The sequence below is a fragment of the Thamnophis elegans genome, chromosome 1 (genome assembly GCF_009769535.1).
Source record: "Thamnophis elegans isolate rThaEle1 chromosome 1, rThaEle1.pri, whole genome shotgun sequence".
Lineage (NCBI taxonomy): Eukaryota > Metazoa > Chordata > Lepidosauria > Squamata > Colubridae > Thamnophis > Thamnophis elegans.
In genome coordinates this window covers 25,238,012-25,256,951 of record NC_045541.1, presented here as the reverse complement: position 1 = coordinate 25,256,951, position 18,940 = coordinate 25,238,012, and the positions used below count along the sequence as shown (strand labels likewise).

At 39.3% G+C, this 18,940-nt stretch overlaps 1 protein-coding gene across 2 annotated transcripts in view; it reads left to right on the top strand.

Annotated features, from left to right (window-relative positions):
- The window catches only part of LOC116503317 (rap guanine nucleotide exchange factor 4-like), a 97,201-nt gene that overhangs the window by 22,103 nt on the left and 56,158 nt on the right, over positions 1-18,940 (top strand). Inside the window, exons 6-12 of one of the 2 annotated variants that reach the window (XM_032209777.1) lie at positions 1,043-1,149; positions 7,222-7,343; positions 8,371-8,557; positions 12,740-12,824; positions 14,698-14,758; positions 16,789-16,865; positions 18,594-18,740. In XM_032209777.1, the coding sequence (XP_032065668.1) occupies positions 1,043-1,149; positions 7,222-7,343; positions 8,371-8,557; positions 12,740-12,824; positions 14,698-14,758; positions 16,789-16,865; positions 18,594-18,740 (786 nt within the window). Of the gene's footprint in view, positions 1-1,010; positions 1,150-7,221; positions 7,344-8,370; positions 8,558-12,739; positions 12,825-14,697; positions 14,759-16,788; positions 16,866-18,593; positions 18,741-18,940 lie in introns of both variants that reach the window. The other variant, XM_032209694.1, reaches the window with a different exon arrangement.

Genomic DNA, 18,940 nt, shown 5'->3' with positions numbered 1-18,940 from the left:
ATCATTATTTGTTTTACATGCTTTTATTTTGCTAAGCTTCATATACTGGACATCTAACAATAAAATACAGATATCATTCATGAAATCATAGCTGTTCTATTAAACTTATTGTATTGCCATCAGAATGTTTCGATGGCTTATAAAAAAAGATCATGAACCCTGGTCAGCCCTGTTTATAACTCCCCATTTTTTTTCTATCCTGTTGTCAATACCTCATTTTTTTTACCTCAATAAAATTTCCATTAAGAAAAAAAAGACAGACTTGACTTAAAGGATACTTTATAGTTTGCATTTCAGAGGTGGGTTGCTCGCGGTTCGGCCCGGATCAGGTGAACCGATAGTAGCAGCGGTGTGAGGCTCCGCCCACCTGCCCGGACGCTTCTGTGCATAAGCATTGCATGAGCACGCACACGAATGAACCGATAGGAAAAAAATTAGAAACCTACCACTGTTGTATTTGTATAATTGGACAGTTATTGGGTGGGCAGAAAATAATTCCTTGGAACTCTGCTGTAACACACCCCAGCATGCTCAGAGCCAGGTTAAATTCCAAGTATGACTAGTGGAGGAGAAGCTTCAAACTGTTTTTAAAACAGACTTCCCAAACTTCATGTCATTCAGCATGTGCTGGACTAGAGTTACATCTGAATGGTGGAAGTTGCTCTAAATCAACATAGTTGGTGAAAGGTGGGTGGGGTCTCTGTTTCAGCATTTTGTTCCAGAATTGCCATCCATGGCTTCGTTCATTTGAATATTTATACTCTTGATGGAAACTTGGAAGTGTAATGGTTTTATGAAAATGCACCTGCAAGTGAATATCTAGAACAGTAGAGAGCCATGCACTCTGGTTCCAAGGAAATTTTTAGGTGTGGATTTATTTGCTCCATATTAAAACATACGTTTTTATGGAAATAAAGCTTATATTTATTATGTTTCTTTGTCACATTGCTAGGTTTCTCCTATGTAAAAGCGGAAGGGTTGTTAATGTTTTTCAAGAAGATGCGCAATAGCTTTACTGCCTTCTATCTTCCTCATCCTTCAGGTACCATCAGAAAAAATCCTCCGAGCTGGAAAAGTATTACGGAATACGATCCTCTCCCGTGCTCCTCACATGATAAGAGACCGGAAGTACCACCTGAAGACCTACAGGTACCATAAGGGAAATATCACATTCATTTTTTTTTGCTTGAGTATCATCTTGTGATTTTTAATAATAATTTGGGGTCCTTTCAGGTTTCCAAATATTGGAATTATTGGCAATATTGTAGAACTCAAGCATGCTTTAGCCATTTGAAACCTGTGGCTTACAGCCCATTGAATTCTGGGCAGGGGTGGGTTGCTGCCGGTTTTACTACCGGTTCGTAACCCCTGCTGTGTGTGTGTGCTCTGTTCAAAGTAAATTATTCTTTGCGCATGCACAGAACAATTTACAGTGAACTGCGCACACATAGTCACTAAAAGCCAAAATGGCAGCAGCCCGCCGGTGGCTAGAGAACTGGTTCGGGGGCGTGGCAGGCCTGGGTCGCTGCCGGTTCTGTGACCCTGGCCTGAATTCCACTACTGATTTGGCCAAACCAGGAGCAACCTACCTCTGATTCTAGGCTGTTTGAAGATTTCATGCTACAAATATCATTCAGACATCTTGAGTCAAAGAAGACTGTGGTTGTCTGAAGTGCCACCTATGTGTACTTTCCTTAAACCAAGTAATCTATCTTTAAATTGGGCCTTTCTTTTCAAACTTAGCCCCAAACTACAATCCTAATTACCAAGGCAGGATGTCCAATGAGAATTGCTAATGGGTGGAGATAATGGGAAGTAATGTCCAACAATATGTGGAAGGGCACCAGTTCCCAAGTTGTTATTGGGAGAGTCATTTTAACTTGGTGGGGTTACTTTTGAATAGACGCAATGTAGAGTTGCATTGTCAGTATTTTGTGTATATTTCCATATAGATAACAATGTAAAACACATGCATTGTACATATTAAACATGTGAAGGGCAATATTTTTACTGCCTTTTGTGTACTTGAGCAACTCTGCATATGTAACATTATTCTTTTATGGATCCTGCTGGTGGCAGCAGTGCCTTGCTAAAAAGTTTATTTTTGGCAACAGATTTCTATCCTTCTACTAAAACTAGTGACTTCTAACTTTCTCAGAGCACCAAAAACTGAAATAAATATTATTTGGGTTCTTTTTTTAACTTTGGAGAGTAAATACATTTTAGAAGTTATTAATTGTCAGAGTTTTGTTTTTTTACACAATCTGGATTTTGTTTTATTCAACATGTGAATATAATCAGAATAGCAGACTGGAAGTGACTGGTCATCAAGCATTGTGTGTTGTATTCTCTATGCCTGCATTTTTTAATAAGCTCTTGCAACGTATCAGTCACATTCTCTCTCTAAAATGTTTTCCATATTTAAAAATAAGTAAAGATCACCTTCATTTGATCATTAATGGCTGTATCAAAACTGCTGAACAAATTCATTGTTTTTCCAAGAGATTACAGGTAATCTTTGATTTATGATAATTCATTTAGTGACTGTTTAAAGTTATGACAACACTTAAAAGTAATAGAATAACAGAATAACAGAGTTGAAAGAGACCTTGGATGTCAATCTAGTCCAACTCCCTGTTCATGCAGGAAACCTTATACCATTTCAGACAAGTGATTGTTCAATCTCTTCTTAAAATCCTCCAATGTTGGATCACCTACAACTTTTGGGGGCAAGTCCTTCCACTGATTAATTGTTCTAACTGACGGGAAAAGACATGACTGGCTCTCACAATACAACTATCAAAAGTGTCCCTGAAGTCATGTGACCATGATTTGCAACCTTCCCAAGAGGCTTTCAACAAACAAAGTCAGTAGAGGAAGCTAGATTTGCTTTAACAACCATGTGATTTGATTAACAACCACAGCAAAAATGATCATAAAATTGGGCGAGGTCACGTGATGATTCACTTAACAATTGCATTGTTTAGTAATGGAAGTTCCAGTCCCAATGTGGTCAGAAATCAAGGACTACCTATAGTGAAGCTTGCAGAAAGCATTTGGTTTTATTTTAATTCTTGGGTATGTTTTCATAAATTGAAATACAGGCTTCGGTTGCCATGTCATTTCAGCAATGTCAACATATTCTTATTTTCTTTGTCTCTCTCACTGAAATGGTAGATTACATGTGATGAGGCTATTGTCTGAGAAACAAGATGATTATATTTGCATTGTTAAATAAGCTCACTTTCCCTATACATAGCAATGAATCACAATCCTTTTGAAACTGTGTCAGGTTTGGATTAAGTAAACAAAACCTCTAGTTTCCTGGGACAACGGATGTTTATAAATAGGAAAGTTGTTTTTACTTAGAAGTTATATTAACCAGGTTTTTGTGTTACATTTTTCTGAAAAGAGCCTAGAATATTAACAAGATATTCTAATATATTTGTATCATATGACATGGTTTTAAATCAAAATTTTACTGCCCAAGCAAGGCCAGGTGAAGTTCCCCTCACCCAAGTTTTTAATGCATCTCCTTGAACTTTTCAATAACTTTTAGAACCTTAATGAAGTTAAAATAAAAATAAATGCATTTTTCCTTGGATAAATCCACTCACTGGTATCCAGGGGAATAGGCAAAAAGGCAAAACAGTGGTTGTGGCAGCGTGATCAAAGCTCCACCCTTTTTTAAAATCTTCACTGAAGTGATATTCACAAAAGGGTGGGCTTCAGTTACATTGCCATAACTTTCCCTTTTTTAGAGTTTTAGAGTTTTATTGAACACTTATAGGCCGCCCTTTTCCCTGAGGGGACTCAGGGCGGCTTACAATAATGAGGGAGGGGAGTGCAAGACAAGACATAAAAGAAAATGTGAGTAAAAAATAATTAACAATAAAAGCACAACATTCACTCAGCATTCGGGCGGGGAGAGAGTAAAGTCCTATCCCCAGGCCTGACGGGATAGCCAGATCTTGAGGGCCATGCGGAAGGCCTGGACGGTGGTGAGGGTGTGGATCTCCACGGGGAGATTGTTCCATAGCGTCGGAGCTGCAACTGAGAAGGCTCTCCTCCGCGTAGTCGCCAGTCGGCACTGACTGGTGGATGGAATTCGGAGGAGGCCTACCCTGTGCGATCTGATGGGACGCAGGGAGGTAATTGGCAGAAGGCGGTCTCTCAAATAGCCAGATCCACTACCATGGAGCGCTTTATGGATGGTAAGTAGGACCTTGAAGTGCACCCGGAGATCAACAGGTAGCCAGCGCAGCTCACGGAGGATCGGTGTTATGTGGGCGAACCGCGGTGCGCCCACGATCACTCGCGCGGCCGCATTCTGGACTAGCTGAAGTCGCCGGATGCTCTTCAAGGGCAGCCCCATGTAGAGCACATTGCAGTATTCCAGCCTAGAGATCACAAGGGCTCGAGTGACTGTTGTGAGGGCCTCCCGATTCAGGTAGGGCCGCAACTGGCGCACCAGGCGAACCTGGGCAAATGCCCCCCTGGTCACAGCTGACAAGTGATGGTCAAAACTCAGCTGTGGGTCCAGGAGGACTCCCAAGTTGCGGACCCTGTCTGAGGGGTATAAATTTTGCCCCCCCAGCCTGATTGATGGGACATTAGCCAAATTGTTGGGAGGAAAACACAACAGCCACTCGGCCTTTTCCGGGTTGAGTACCAGTTTGTTAGCTCTCATCCAGTCTTTAACAGCCTCAAGGCCCCGGTTCATCACGTCCACCGCTTCATTGAGTTGGCACGGGGCTCCGAATGATCTATCCCGTGCCTCCGAATGATCTCGCCTAGCGGTTTCATGTATATGTTGAATAGTAGGGGGGATAAGACCGAGCCCTGCGGCACCCCATAAGTTAGGGGCCTCGGGGACGATCTCTGCCCCCCCACCAACACCGACTGCGACCTGTCCGAGAGGTAGGAGGAGAACCACTGCAGAACAGTGCCGCCCACCCCCACCTCCCGCAGTCGTCGCAGAAGGATACCATGGTCGATGGTATCGAAAGCCGCTGAGAGGTCAAGGAGAACCAGGATGGACGCATGGCCTCCATCTCTGGCTTTTTTATCTTCATCCCTAGATTCCGGTGCATTCACTGTTTAGGCTCCCATCTTTAGTACGTTTTTATTTTATTTTATTTAGTTTGTCACTCATGTACAAGATAACAGGAATAAGAATAAACATGAATAAGAACACAGGAAATGGGTACAAATAAACGGGGAAAGTAGGACAAGGACATTAGGCACGCGGGTGTGCTTATTCACACCCCTACAAAAAAATCAGCTGCAGCCCTCAGCAAGGAAGGAATAACTGCTGCTGTTTAAATTATAAAAGCGTATTCTGTTGATAGATATATTTCTCGCTTTTCTTCAAAAATCAACATTCTCAGAAGGCTCCTAATCTAGACAGGGTCTATTGGGCCCAGGGCAGGAATGGTGAGACAGTTGTTGATCTTAGATTGCTGATACCTATCATCAGCACAGGGTCTGTTTGGGGCCTTTCCAGTCCTCATCTGAGGAGGGCTTTTGGGGGTTAGGCCATGACATCTTGGATCTCTGCAGTCAAGCATATGCTGAGGCCTGTACAAAACTTTCTGTTGGTTTGTCATTCACAGTGCCCACAGTTATAACAGCCCACGATGTCTTTACATGATCCTCATTGTCTTCCAACTTCAAAGGTTCTCAGGTAGCGTTACCACATAGGCAAAGAAGGACAAGAACAATTGAAAAGGGGAACAAATGGGGCGAAAAGAGGATATAATGATTGTTTATCGCTTAGCAACAGAGTTTCCAGTCCAGTTGTTAAGCAAGAACTAACTATATGTTTCTGAGTCTGGAACTCATAGACATCACTGATCAATTATTGTTCCATCTGGTATTCTAAGAGCAAAGTGGAGAGAACACCAGCCAATCACTGGTCATCTTTTTGGTTTCAAGCTACCCAGTCATTGAATATCCTGTCTTAAATGTTTCTAGTGCTTCTTGTGCAAGGAGTGAAGCTGATAAGATTGAAACCAACAGTTTTAAGCCCAATCAGAACCAATAGTTCACCTTTTTGTGGGTGCCTCTTGATCTCAAGGCCATAATCAAATCACCCAAATTTCCATTCATTTGAAAAAAGGGAAAGAGAAGGCCTAGAGGTTAAACCCAAGACTACAGACTTAATTTGAGGTACATGTTCTAGCGTGAAACTGGATATTTTAAATTAATAAACATCCTTTCACCATCCTTTCATAAAAACAAGAGGCAAATTAGTTTCTAGCATCCTCATATATCTATTGTCCATGTGTTTATCTGCCTGTATTTATATATATTTGACAGTTTGAAAGACAGTCTCCTCCACAGACTTCTGTGGGTGGGTGCATGGAAGATTAACGTTTAAAACTTGTAACAACCAGATTCAGAAATCTCAACACATTTTGTTTATTATGATATGAAATCTGCACAGCAGAAGAAAACCCTGTCAGGTGGTATAAGTTGCAAACTATATGAAACATGTTCAACAAACCCTACAAAGGCAGCATTTCAGCAAAACTGAATCAAGGGCTTTTTCCAAATAGGAAATAAATCACAGTCTAATCCTATGAAATTGAGCTATGTGAAACCCTTCCTATGAGATAGGAAGAAGAATTGAGTGGCAGGTAGTCACTCTGTTGGGCAAACAAAGATCTTTAAGTATAGGATGAATTCAATTCATATATGTAAAATCTCTTATTGAGACCTGTATGGACTCTCTGCATTACAATCATAAATTGTGATGGTTACAAAACAGGTTATTGGGTAACGAACATTTATGAATTTTTTTGCAGCGGTTTTTAAGTGAATGCAGTGGTTCCAAAGCAAAACCACTGTTGGCTAAGGGGGTGTTTTTGTCAAAAACCAAAAGTAAACTATTGGGGGGAAATGTCATAATGCAATTATGTAACAAGTGGATGCTGCAAAAAGCCATAAATGTGGGCTGGTTGTTGAATGCCTGAAATGCAGTCACATGACCCTGGGTGTGGGGCAGCTGTCAGATGTTTGGGAGCGTCCGTCATAACTTTTGAACATTCATTGAGTCAGGGACTAGCTGTAGTAGGTTTTATCCATTTCTGAATGGCGATAGCTGTCTGGCACTCTTCAAAAAAATGTCAGTCTATAAATCTATCAACAACAGTAGTGACAACAAAGTTAGCTAAATATTTTGTGCTTGAAACTACTGATATTGTTTCCATCTTTCAGACAATGCTGTGTAGGAACAGAACTGGTAGACTGGATAATGCAGCAGAGTTCCTGTGTTCATTTACGGACTCAGGCTGTGGGCATGTGGCAAGTATTGCTGGAGGAAGGTGTTCTCAATCATGGTAAGAGGAACTTAGAATTGGGAAATCCAGAACATATGCTCCTTAGTACAGTAATTCTAAGAGGAGACAATGGAAATCTATTGAAGTTAATAAACTATACTTTAAATTATGGTGCTTGAGAGATATAATTATTCCAGTGTCCATGGATACAGTTTGTTCCTAGAAAAATCACTGTCAATAGAGGATAAGCACATTAAAGAGAGACCAATAGTCAGACTTAAGATGCTTTCTCCTCCAAATGGACTCTTCAGTTGGAGTGTCTTTTTACTTCTTCTAGCAGGGCCTCTCCTCTTCATTTGGTGGTTCCACCACAGAGACACTTCTACATCAGATCATATTCTTAGAGAGCCTTCACGTACTCAAATTGGATTTTAAAAAAGCACTGATCGAGCCAGAGCTGAAGAAGATTCTTGGATGAGAAGCAAAATGTCTTCAAAGAAAAACAAGAAAGTCCAGTTGCCTCTTTAAAAAAAGCACATTTGGGTGAACAGTGCTAAATTGCAAAAATGGCTCTTCTAAAACTTCCAGCGAAGAAGCCATACACCTGTTTGTAAATCCTGCTTGAACATGAACACTTTTAATAGAAATTTGGTTGGTGTGGATGCTGAATTTAAAATTTGGATTAAACTAAAAACTGATCTTTCATGCAAATAGCATGTCAGTAATCTAGTCATTTCCGAAAAATCTTGCAGTACAACAGAGTTATTTAAAGTTGACATAGTAGAGATGTGGTAGAGTCAGATACGAGACAGAGTCATAGATATTTCATGACTGACATCCAACACAAAGTAATGAGCATGTTGTCTGTTAATGTATTGAATCACCAGCACTGACATTCTCTTCTGGCGCAGGCAAGCCATTATTGGCAGAGATCTATGAGAAGTCCAGGAGTCTTCTGGCAACTGGCTGGACTTCCATAAAGAGCCCTGCCTTGCCTGCTGAGAACTGCAGATCTGTATCATTTAATGGTGTTGAAGATAATAAAGCCTTCTACCATCAATCTTTTATATCCTATTGCTGCTTTTAGTGGACCAGGAGCAGTACTTCCAGGACAAATATTTATTTTATCGATTTTTGGACGATGAGCATGAAGATGCCCCAGTGATGCCAACTGAGGAGGAAAAGAAGGAATGTGACGAAGAGCTACAAGACACCATCCTCCTGCTTGCTCAGATTGGACCGGATGCTCATATGAGGATGATTCTTAGGAAGCCGTAAGATGGTTAATAGATTATTGATTTTGAGATCCTGATTTAAATCTTTCACCTGTATGTATGCTTGGCAGGGCATGTTCAGTTTTGGTATTTAACTATAAGAACCAGTGCACAAAAACCTGATTGAAATGATAATTCAGATATGATTTCTTTGATAGACTAAAGCAAAACACCTAAATTAAATCAGGTATTTTCATGAGCTTAGTTGCCAAGAATCTATAATTACACCGTACCTTTTAACATGCCCTATAGTAATGTGATGAAAATTTCTGCTGTATAAAATATTCTCTGGATAATTTTTTTTTTTTTTAGGCAGAAAGAGTCTAGTCTAATCTGTATTGAATACTAACATTCCAGGTGCAAAAAGTTTTCCATCAAGTTAGCAGTGATTTTCAGTCTGTGGAGTAGTCCAGATACATATTTATTATCCCACTTATCATGATCCTATTATTAAAGTTCACAGGAAGTGTAGGATATTGGCTCTGGGTTGATTTGAAAAATATCCTCTGCTTGTAAATTGCCACAGCTGCTGCCTTTGACTTGCAATTCTTCAAGAGGTTGCAAAATTCATATAATTACCAAGAAAGAAATAATGTATTTTTTTATTTTTAAAAAATGCTGAAAAGATTACTTTTGAGCATTTGATTGTATAATGGCGCTGCTGCTTTAAAAGGTGCTTTCTATTGTTTTCAATTTGAAACTCACTTGCAAAATGTGTCACTTGTTTTGACAGGGAACTTTAAAAATTCTTTATTTATTACACTGCAACATTTTAACTGTCAAATGATGAAAGAATGTCTGCAGTGTTAAAAAAAAAATAGAATAAAAACGGGAAGGAGAAAATTGGCAGACTCCGGTTGCTATTATTAGTAGGGGTGGCCCCTCCTTTTTATTAAAAAAACATACATTGCTCTAAATATAAAATTAGCTTTTTTTTTTTAAAAAAAAAAGTGCTACAAACAAAGTTGCCTGGTTCTAATGATGTATGTATTAAGAAATACAAATCTGTTACATGCACTGAAAACCTGTTTGAAAGATGTGACTTCTATTTTAAAAATTATGGTGCGATTCAGAAGTGACAACCAAAATGGATTTTAATTTTTTTAAAATATGTATTTGATTTAGCTGTTTAGCAAAAAATGTTGGTTCACTGGAACCTGTTAGACGTATAAATCAAATAAGGCATTTAATTTGAAAGTGTTATTGAAACATGCAGTTGTTGTATGATGATGGCTTCTACCTCGCTTGCTACCCATTTGATTTTCTAAGAGCCAAGCTAGAATGTCACCGTATCTGTGGTGGTTTATTTGTTCTTAAATTACAAATAGTCATTCTGAACAGTGACATTCATGCCAAACACACAGTATGCCAGAAGAACAGCACACGCGTGGTGATGTCATCACACATACAGTATGTTGCCATTTCGTAATTACATCCCAAAGCCTGATGCAAATACATAACCCATGGCTTTTGCATGATGATATCTTGACGTCATGTCTCCTTCACCTCCCCATCCCATTGACACACACTTATGTGAGAGTTATGGATCTGATTCAGATTATTTGGGGGAGGGAGTGTCCATTGTACGAATGTCAAGATGGCTATCTCAAGAGAACTGTGTGGAGAGATAGAGGGTGTGCAACAAGTAACTCCTGAATTTTAGAGAGCAGCCCTACTTTCTCCAAACACTATCATCTGTGATTCTCAAATAAATAAATCTATGGCAAGCGGCGTATGAAGGAAGGAACGTTTTTAATTCTGTGTCCAGGAAAAGCTGCTCAGCTCAGAGAACCCTGTTCTGAACACAGTTTCACCATATTTGTAAGCTATGTCTGGTGTGAAGCCTGATTATGTATGGGCGTGTTACATCCTTTGAGTCAACCCCGATTCCTAGTGACTACATATTACATACACAGGTCTGTGCTGTTTTCTTGGCAACGTTTTTCAGAAATGGTTTGGCCATCTTCCTAAGGTTGTCAGGGCAAGCAACCAGATCCAAGTGTACAGAGTTCAAGCTAACTACTTACTACTGCCTACAGTACAGGAATTTCCCCAGGGCTGCTAGCCTTTCATTGGGAAAGATAGATAAGGTTCCAGGGAGCTTGGGGGAGGGGGGGAAGGTCAGTCCTGGATCTCTTGTACCTGCACAACAATTCAAGGCTACTTCCCTACTTGGTTCTTTCTTCCTGCATGGCTGGACATTTCCCAGAAAAGACTGAAACGAATACTCCAAAATTATTCAAATGGCTTCATATCTAAGGAATTATTCTTCCCAAGTATATCCCTGAATGTCACGCCATCAAGTGAGATATGCCTCGCATGTATATTATGTGTATATTGTATATAATGAACATAACTTAGAATTTGTGGTTTGGAAGGCAAAGCAGTTTTTGCACATTTATTTTGTGACTGTACAAAAGAAAGTGTTGCTTATTATCGGATTGAATTGGAATTTAATTTAGCAGATGAACATTTTTAGTCTCCTGCAACCTTTGCTTTCTTCCTAGTGACTTTGTTATCACGGCTATGCAGTTCCCTGGAAGAGGTTTGTCGTTGCCTTCTTCTCAGATTTTTTCCCCTAGCTTAGCATACAGTCTTAGCATTCCTTAGAGATCTTTTCTGGCTTAGCAAGTTGCTGGACCCGGTCAATCTTATTTGGATATGACGTGAAGCAAGATTGGGTCTGGTTCATATTAGGCTGAAAGATCTCCAAGATTTTTTTCTAGATTTTTTTTTCTCAAGAAAAGACATTCTTTTCCTATGTCCATAGGATGAATGCGCTCCTGCATCTCTTTCAAAATTGGAAGATGTAAGACTATTTTATGAGCAAAGGCTGTCAGAGTAGCTTTGAGAACTATAGTGATAGTGGGAAGTATTTTTTCTTGGCTAACTCAAATCTGATAGATGCTCAATCTGCTACTATTTGGCTCACGAAAATAATGCTTTACTTATTGTTAGGGTTGCTACCAAGTCAGATGAAGTATTATTGATCAGTTCCATATACTGAAATAAATTAATGAATTTCAAATAAATTCAATTTCATTAAAAACAATTATTCACGATAGATGTCATAAAATGTCTATAGAAAAGGGGGGAAATGGCACATTAACAAGTTAAAACACATTAACTTATTATTTTACTGTATTCTGGAGATTAAAACGTACAAATAGATAAATACTACCATGTTTTCCCGAAAATAAGACAGGGTCTTATTTTCTTTTTATCCCAGAAATAAGTTCCTGACCTTATTTGGGGGGAGGTCTTATTATTTTTGATGTGCAGGAAGCAGCAAGCGTGGTCACCTCATGGCTGCTGTTGTGTTGCAATATTTTTGGGGAGGGCTTACATTCGGAGGAGGGCTTATTTTAGTCTATGCGCTCAAAAGCCTTATTGGGCTTATTATCCGGGGAGGTCTTATTTTCAGGGAAACAGAGTAAGTGGAATCCATTTAGTTTTTCTGCAGCTGGAATTGCTTCCATGAACTCCTGGAATTTACTTTGAAAAGTTAGGGGACTCCCAGATCCAGTTAGAAGGATAGGAAACATCAGGAAAGATCAAAGGAGGGAAGCCATATGTTCTATCTACATTGTTTATGCCTGTTTCTACTGTTTGCCATATGACTGTGCATCGGTTCTAATAGTAAATGAAGCATATATATGCTGCATGAGGCAAGTATAGAAATCAGGTGTGCTGTGGAACCCTGAACAATCACACTTGCAGACTTTATATATTTATGTATGAAATTCCTAGGCAGCCCAGCTCCAAAAGGATCCTGTGCAGCTTCCCAAAGTTGAAAGGAACAGTTGTCTTAGGGAACAACATTCAACATACTTGGGCCCAATTAAAAGAGGTTAATCAGAACCATCCTGTCCCAAGGCTTAGGGAAAAACAAGGGTTTTTTTTTAAATTGTTTGATGCTGGGCATGTGGGGGGCTACAGCACTTGGGGGGGGGGAGACGGTTCCAAAGGGATTGGGAGAGTGACAGAGACCTCCTGGGTCTCTGTTAATTGACAAGGCCCAAAGGAAGTCCCCCTGTTAGTACTACGGTAGATTGCAGAATATTGCCTATGGTAGCACTTTGAGTTGAGATCATTTATATAATATCTTGAACCACCAATATGACTGAAAATCAAACCATTTATAATGTAACGTAATGAGTGTGTATTTATCTTTTATAATAGACCTGGCCAGAGAACTGTGGATGATCTCGAAATTATTTACGAAGAACTTTTGCACATTAAAGCTTTATCTCATCTTTCAACAACAGTGAGTTTTAAAAATATTTCATTAACTTAAGGTAGACAGGCAGGCAGGTAGTCTAAGGCTGATTAGTGACTAGCTATTTATAAGTATGGGCTGCGTATAGTAACATCCCAATATAATAGGAGCCAAGGTGGCGCAGTGGTTAGGGTGCAGTACTGCAGGCCACTTCAGCTGACTGTTATCTGCAGTTCAGCGGTTCTAATCTCACCGGCTCAAGGTTGACTCAGCCTTCCATCCTTCCGAGGTGGGTGAAATGAGGACCCGGATTGTTGTTGGGGGCAATATGCTGACTCTGTAAACCGCTTAGAGAGGGCTGAAAGCCCTATGAAGCGGTATATAAGTCTAACTACTATTTCCTCTGCCTTCTACTTCTTTAAGATGGCCGTAAAAGTGTGAACTCCATATAGATGAATGGAAATGAAGATTTGGAAAGGGTTATTGTTCATTATATCGAAATCTCTGGGGGGAAATGATAAGCATTAGAGCTACAGGCTTGCTCATTCTCTGGTCCAGTTCCAGGCTGTTGAAGGCTCTTGTTTCAGATGGATTTAATCGTTAAGACTTCTACTTAGACTCAGCAGTTCCGCTTATAGAAAATACCTTTCAGAAGGGAACTTCCCTCCCTAAAGCAAGATACATACATGTTTATCTTGTTCCGCCCAACATTGTTGGCCAATACATACAGATATCCCATGGCTGTTTTGGACAGGGAAGAAACAAGTAATAGGCTCAATCATTCCACTGTTCTTTCTTACATGGGAGAAAAGACTGTGAGAACACAGGCGTTCATAATACTCATTGAATGTGAATATATTTTGTGCTCTTGTATTTTTCATCAGTGCAAGTGATTATGTCTGCTGTTCTAATATATGATGGTACCGATGAATTGTCATAGATTACTACCATCAAACAGTCAATCTGGGATTTTTTTCAGACCCTTGTGCATTCTATAATTTTTATCTTTCAGTCCACAATAAATATAGTGAAGTGTCAGAGTCCTGTTGGTAGCAGGTACCAACAGTTTGACTTCTGGGAAACATTAGACAAGATAGCAGGAATGCAGAGAATGTAAAACATACAGCTTTCTTCAGGAAGAGTGAGAAAGTATAGCTCAAGGCTTGTCTTCTTAGGAGACAGCATTGTAAAAGAACATGAATTATTTGAAATATAACTGGATATAGATTTTGTTCTCACTCTCCCACTGGCTCAAAGCTTGTCAACTTGTCAACTATGGTATGGCTGCCATAACCTCTAAACAATAAAGAAGGATTGTCTAGCACATGGGTGTCAAACTCAAGGCCCGGGAGCCCTCCCAAGCTCCGTTTTCATCGGCAGAGGGTTGCAGCCAAAAATGGAGCTTGGGAGTTCGGGAGTCATTTTCTCTGGCAGAGCACTTGGGGCCACCACAGGTGCCCCCGAACAAGTGACTTCAAACTGGCCATGCCCAATCCTGGCCATGCCCACTCGCCCCCCCCCCCCCCAGGTCAAACACAACCCTGATGCAGCCCTCAATGAAATCGAGTTTGGTGTGGCATGTGAATACAATGGCACATATTATGGATTATATGAATGAATGTATTTCCTTGTCATGCAATTCTAGCCTTGTCTGTGAGAAGAGCTTTACATCATGAATTTAGGACTCTCTTTTGCCAATTTCAGGAGACATGAGAGTTTTGCCTAACATCTTTTGAAATATTTTGGTGCTTCTTCCCTTCCCCTTCCTTCCTTCCTTCCTTCCTTCCTTCCTTCCTTCCTTCCTTCCTTCCTTCCTTCCTTTCCTCTCTTCCCACTCCCTTCCCCATTTGAGTTTACGGATAGCCATGCAGTTCAAGGATATCAAAAATTTATATGTAATACTTATGTATATTTCTTCAAGGTAAAACGAGAACTAGCAGGCTTTTTGGTGTTTGAATCACATCCCAAAGCAGGGACAGTTTGTAAGTAAAGCTTTTTTTAATGATAGTTTTAGGCTTATCTGCAGTTGAACAAATTGTATTTTCTGTGCAATTTTAAAAGCCCCAGAATGTAAATGCACAAAATGTACTGGACTATTTTTATTAGGAGGAAATTGGAGAAACTGAAACTTGGATTTTAATCTAGGCAATGATTAGCCCTAAGAGGATTGGAGTATAATATCTAATTTTCATAACTTTATACATTTTGTAATTCTACTTATTTGGCCGTAAGCTCCAATGATCTCTCAAAATAAATTTGACAGATAATTTGTTATAGCAGAATATAGTTGTGGAATCTGGAGTCAGTTGAATTGATTATCATGTGAAGCCAAAGTTGATTAGTGTTAATGACAATGACAATGTTGTCAGAATATGGCAAAAGGAATATACAGAAGAAATTCTTTGTGCTGCCTCGTAGAACATGTGCTACATACAAAGCCATCAAGGCAAAATAACAACAACAAAAAAAACCCAATACTCTACCCATTTTGGCTAGAGAATGTCAGTTATCCTGAACTGAAAATGAGACTGGTAACCATGTAAAAAAAACCCCATAGATGGATTACCATAGAAAGGCATGATCAAATACATTTTTATTTATTTTGTCATATTTAAGAACCTCCCATCTTCATCCCATATTGCATTGGGAGGGATGAAAAAGTAATGGTTTATCATAAAAAAAACCAACAACCATTAGTAGAAATATAAAATTGCAGATAAAATTGTTGAAAATGACAAAACAAAACTTTAATGGGATCTGAAATTCTGACTACTCAATGACCTCCAGACCCCATTGCAAAGAACCGTGTTTGGGTTATTTGTATTTGCATTTGTCTTTATTAGTTTGTCAAACATGTACAAGATAGCAGGTATAAATATAAACATGGACATGAATGAAAGAAATGAATACAAATAAATGGGGACAGTAGGACAGGAACAGTAGGCACAATGATACGCTTATACACGTTGTAGTTTGTAGTTTATGCACTTATGTGGCCATTCCAAGAGATAGTAACATAGAAGATGAGGAATTACAAAAGATTGCAAAATATTGTGATTTACAAATAGAGATTGCAAAAACATGGAAGAAGTTGTCAAAGGGGTACCAATCGTTCATTTGAGCCTTAAGTGCCATTGCACGAGGACTTAGAATTCAGATTGCCTAAATTTGGAACACATTGGTTCAGCTACAAACACTAGCACTGCTGGGCACATCATGAATAATTAGATCATCAGATTTCCAAGCCTTGGGTAGGGCTTGAATCATGAAGAAGAAAACCAGCCAAAATTAGTTCTGACAACTGTTCATGGATAAGAATAATAATTATTATAAAGGGAAAAAAAGATAATTGCTATAATGCTACAATTCTAATGTTGCTAAATAAACTCTGCTGGTTTTCTTGCAATAAATTTTGCCATGTGAAAAAACATTAAAATGTGATTTTACTCATAGTCAAATAGATTTTGTTTGCTTTCAGTCTCAGGACTCTGCAGTCTCATTTTGCAACTTATTCAGTTGAGCTTTAGGTGGGATTTTAGTTCTACTGTAATTGTTAAAAGCAACAACAGAAGCTTCCTTTCATATACTTCACATACAAGTACACATTGGACTTTTGATTCTAAATTTTTAAATGATTGCCTTTTGCAAGATAGTTACATTAAAAAAGCCAAAACCAGGCCAGTGGAGAAAGAGATAATTGCTTCAAGCCAGCTGATTCTGAGTGTCATGAAGAGGCAGGAAGTTGTCAGTTATTTGATTTACTCTCATTGCATTTTTGCTAATGAGTGAAAAAAGATAGCTGTAGATTTACTAGCAATAGCAAAATAGCATGACTGGTCTTAAGCACGCTACATCTCCTCTACAGGAACAATGAGATGCAGATTGGCACTTTTGCTTCAGGTGCATCCAGTCACAGTATTGTCAATAATCCAATAGTTTTTAGTGTAGGATTTGCAAGATCTTGGACAATTAAAAGTTGCGTTGCTCTAACTACTTTTTCTTTCTTTTGCAGTATTTAATCAGGGAGAAGAGGGGACGTCTTGGTATATTATTCTGAAGGGTTCAGTCAACGTAGTAATTTATGGAAAGGTATTGTCTTGTACAATTTCTTAATCTTATTTTATTTTCTACATATGTGTATCCATGTGTGTATGTGTGCTGCTTCCACAACAGAAAAGCTGTCTCTTTTCTGTTGTGGAAGCAATAGGCTAAGTCCATTGGGGTCATTGATGGAAAAATCAATTTGGTTGGTACTAAAAACGTCACAGGGTTTTCACCAATTCCTCCCCTAATGTCCTATATCAGTGATGGCTAACCTTTTCTGGACTGAGTGCCCAAAGCGCACGAACCCCCAAAATGCAATGTGCCCCCCCAGCGCATGCGTGTGTGATCCTCCCAGCACCCCACCCCCACATATGCATGTGTAACCCACACACACACGTGCCATGCGCATGCACATATGACTTCCCCATGCACACTCTGCCCTTTGCGCATGCTGCCCAGCTGTCTCTCTGTGTGGCAGAGACTTGAACGCCAGCTGGCCGGCAGAAGGTGCACACGCATGCGCAGCAGATCAGAATTGAACTGGGGTGATGGCTCATGTGCTATCAGAGAGGGCACTGCATGCCACCTCTGGCATGTATGCCATAGGTTCACCATCATGGTCCTATATTGTTTTTGTGAATCCTGCAAGGCTACAGTGGATATGAGGAAGCCAGTGAAAATTGTGTTCTAAAATGAACTTCTAGTGTCACATGGCTTCATTACCATTGGGTGCAACTGATGGTATCTTTATAGATCCTGATTCCAGCAAAAGAAAAAGGGAGCTTCTAAATTTTACTGAAAATTGCCCTTTAAACTATATATGAATAGAAATAGATGAACGAATAACTAATGTGATATGAATACAAAGTCTGGGTTTGTAGTTGCTGTGTCTTCCACAATACCTGTGATTCTTCCATTTTTGCACAAGTAGACCCTGCTCACCCCGTCTCCCATAACCTGTTCCATAAATGGGCCCTGGATATAGACATGAGAAATTTTACTTGAATTGGTGGAGCACATGCACATATTTGAATCACCTTCTGGCATCCCCAGCTAAAATAACGAGCATCAAATTGTGTAAATGACCCATTGGGAGTCCATGCTAGCCAGAAGAAAGAGCACTGATTTGAGTCAGGGAAGGGCAAACAGGTGTATTTTAGATGTGTTGGGTTTCAAATCCCATCTATATGGCCTATTATTTCATATGTTCAATGGAGACAATATTCTATTTCCATTTAGAAAAATAAAATATTTGTAATCACATCATACAATTGTACGCTATTGCTTGTCGATTATAAACTATTCTGATTGCAAGTCTTTTTAAATGGGCCAAAGGAACTGAAAGTGAAATATATTTTCTGAAATATGTGATTTATCAATTGGGCTTTTGAGTTTCTACTCAATCTTGAGGATAACTAGAAGACCTCCAAGGTCCCTTCCAACTCTGTTATTGTATTTTATAACGACAGAGAGCCAAACTTTACAAAGAAAGACAAAATGCAAACTTGGCATTTATTTCTGAACCCAGTTTCAGAGGATAAACTCCATATTATTATTATTTTGTCCCTTTCTTTCCAGTATTCTTAATGACCAGCTGCCATGCTTTGTTCCCTGCCAGTATATTGGCTGTTGATTTTATGCCAGATCCATTTGTTATAGTATTTGGGGTAGAAATCCATTGTGTGTTTATGAAGTGTCAATAGAGTAAGATGAAAATTATGGTATTTTTCCTTGTGAATGTATTTTCGTTGCTATTTCTGTTGTCTTCTTTAGGGTGTGGTGTGTACTCTACATGAAGGTGATGATTTTGGCAAGTTAGCATTAGTGAATGATGCTCCCAGAGCAGCTTCCATCGTTTTACGGGAAGAGAACTGCCACTTCTTGAGAGTAGATAAAGAAGACTTTAATAGGATACTCCGGGTGAGTGTGCAGAAAATAACTTTGATTCATTTATCCTGAATAAGCGGTTGTTTTTGAATGCTAAAAATATTAAATATCATTTCTCCCAAGCCTTTGCATGTTGAGGTTTCTTGCATTTATTTATCCATGGCAGAAACTATGTGGTCTAGAGGTTTTTAGAAGTTTTTGATTGCTTATTAGTAACCTATGACTATCACTAA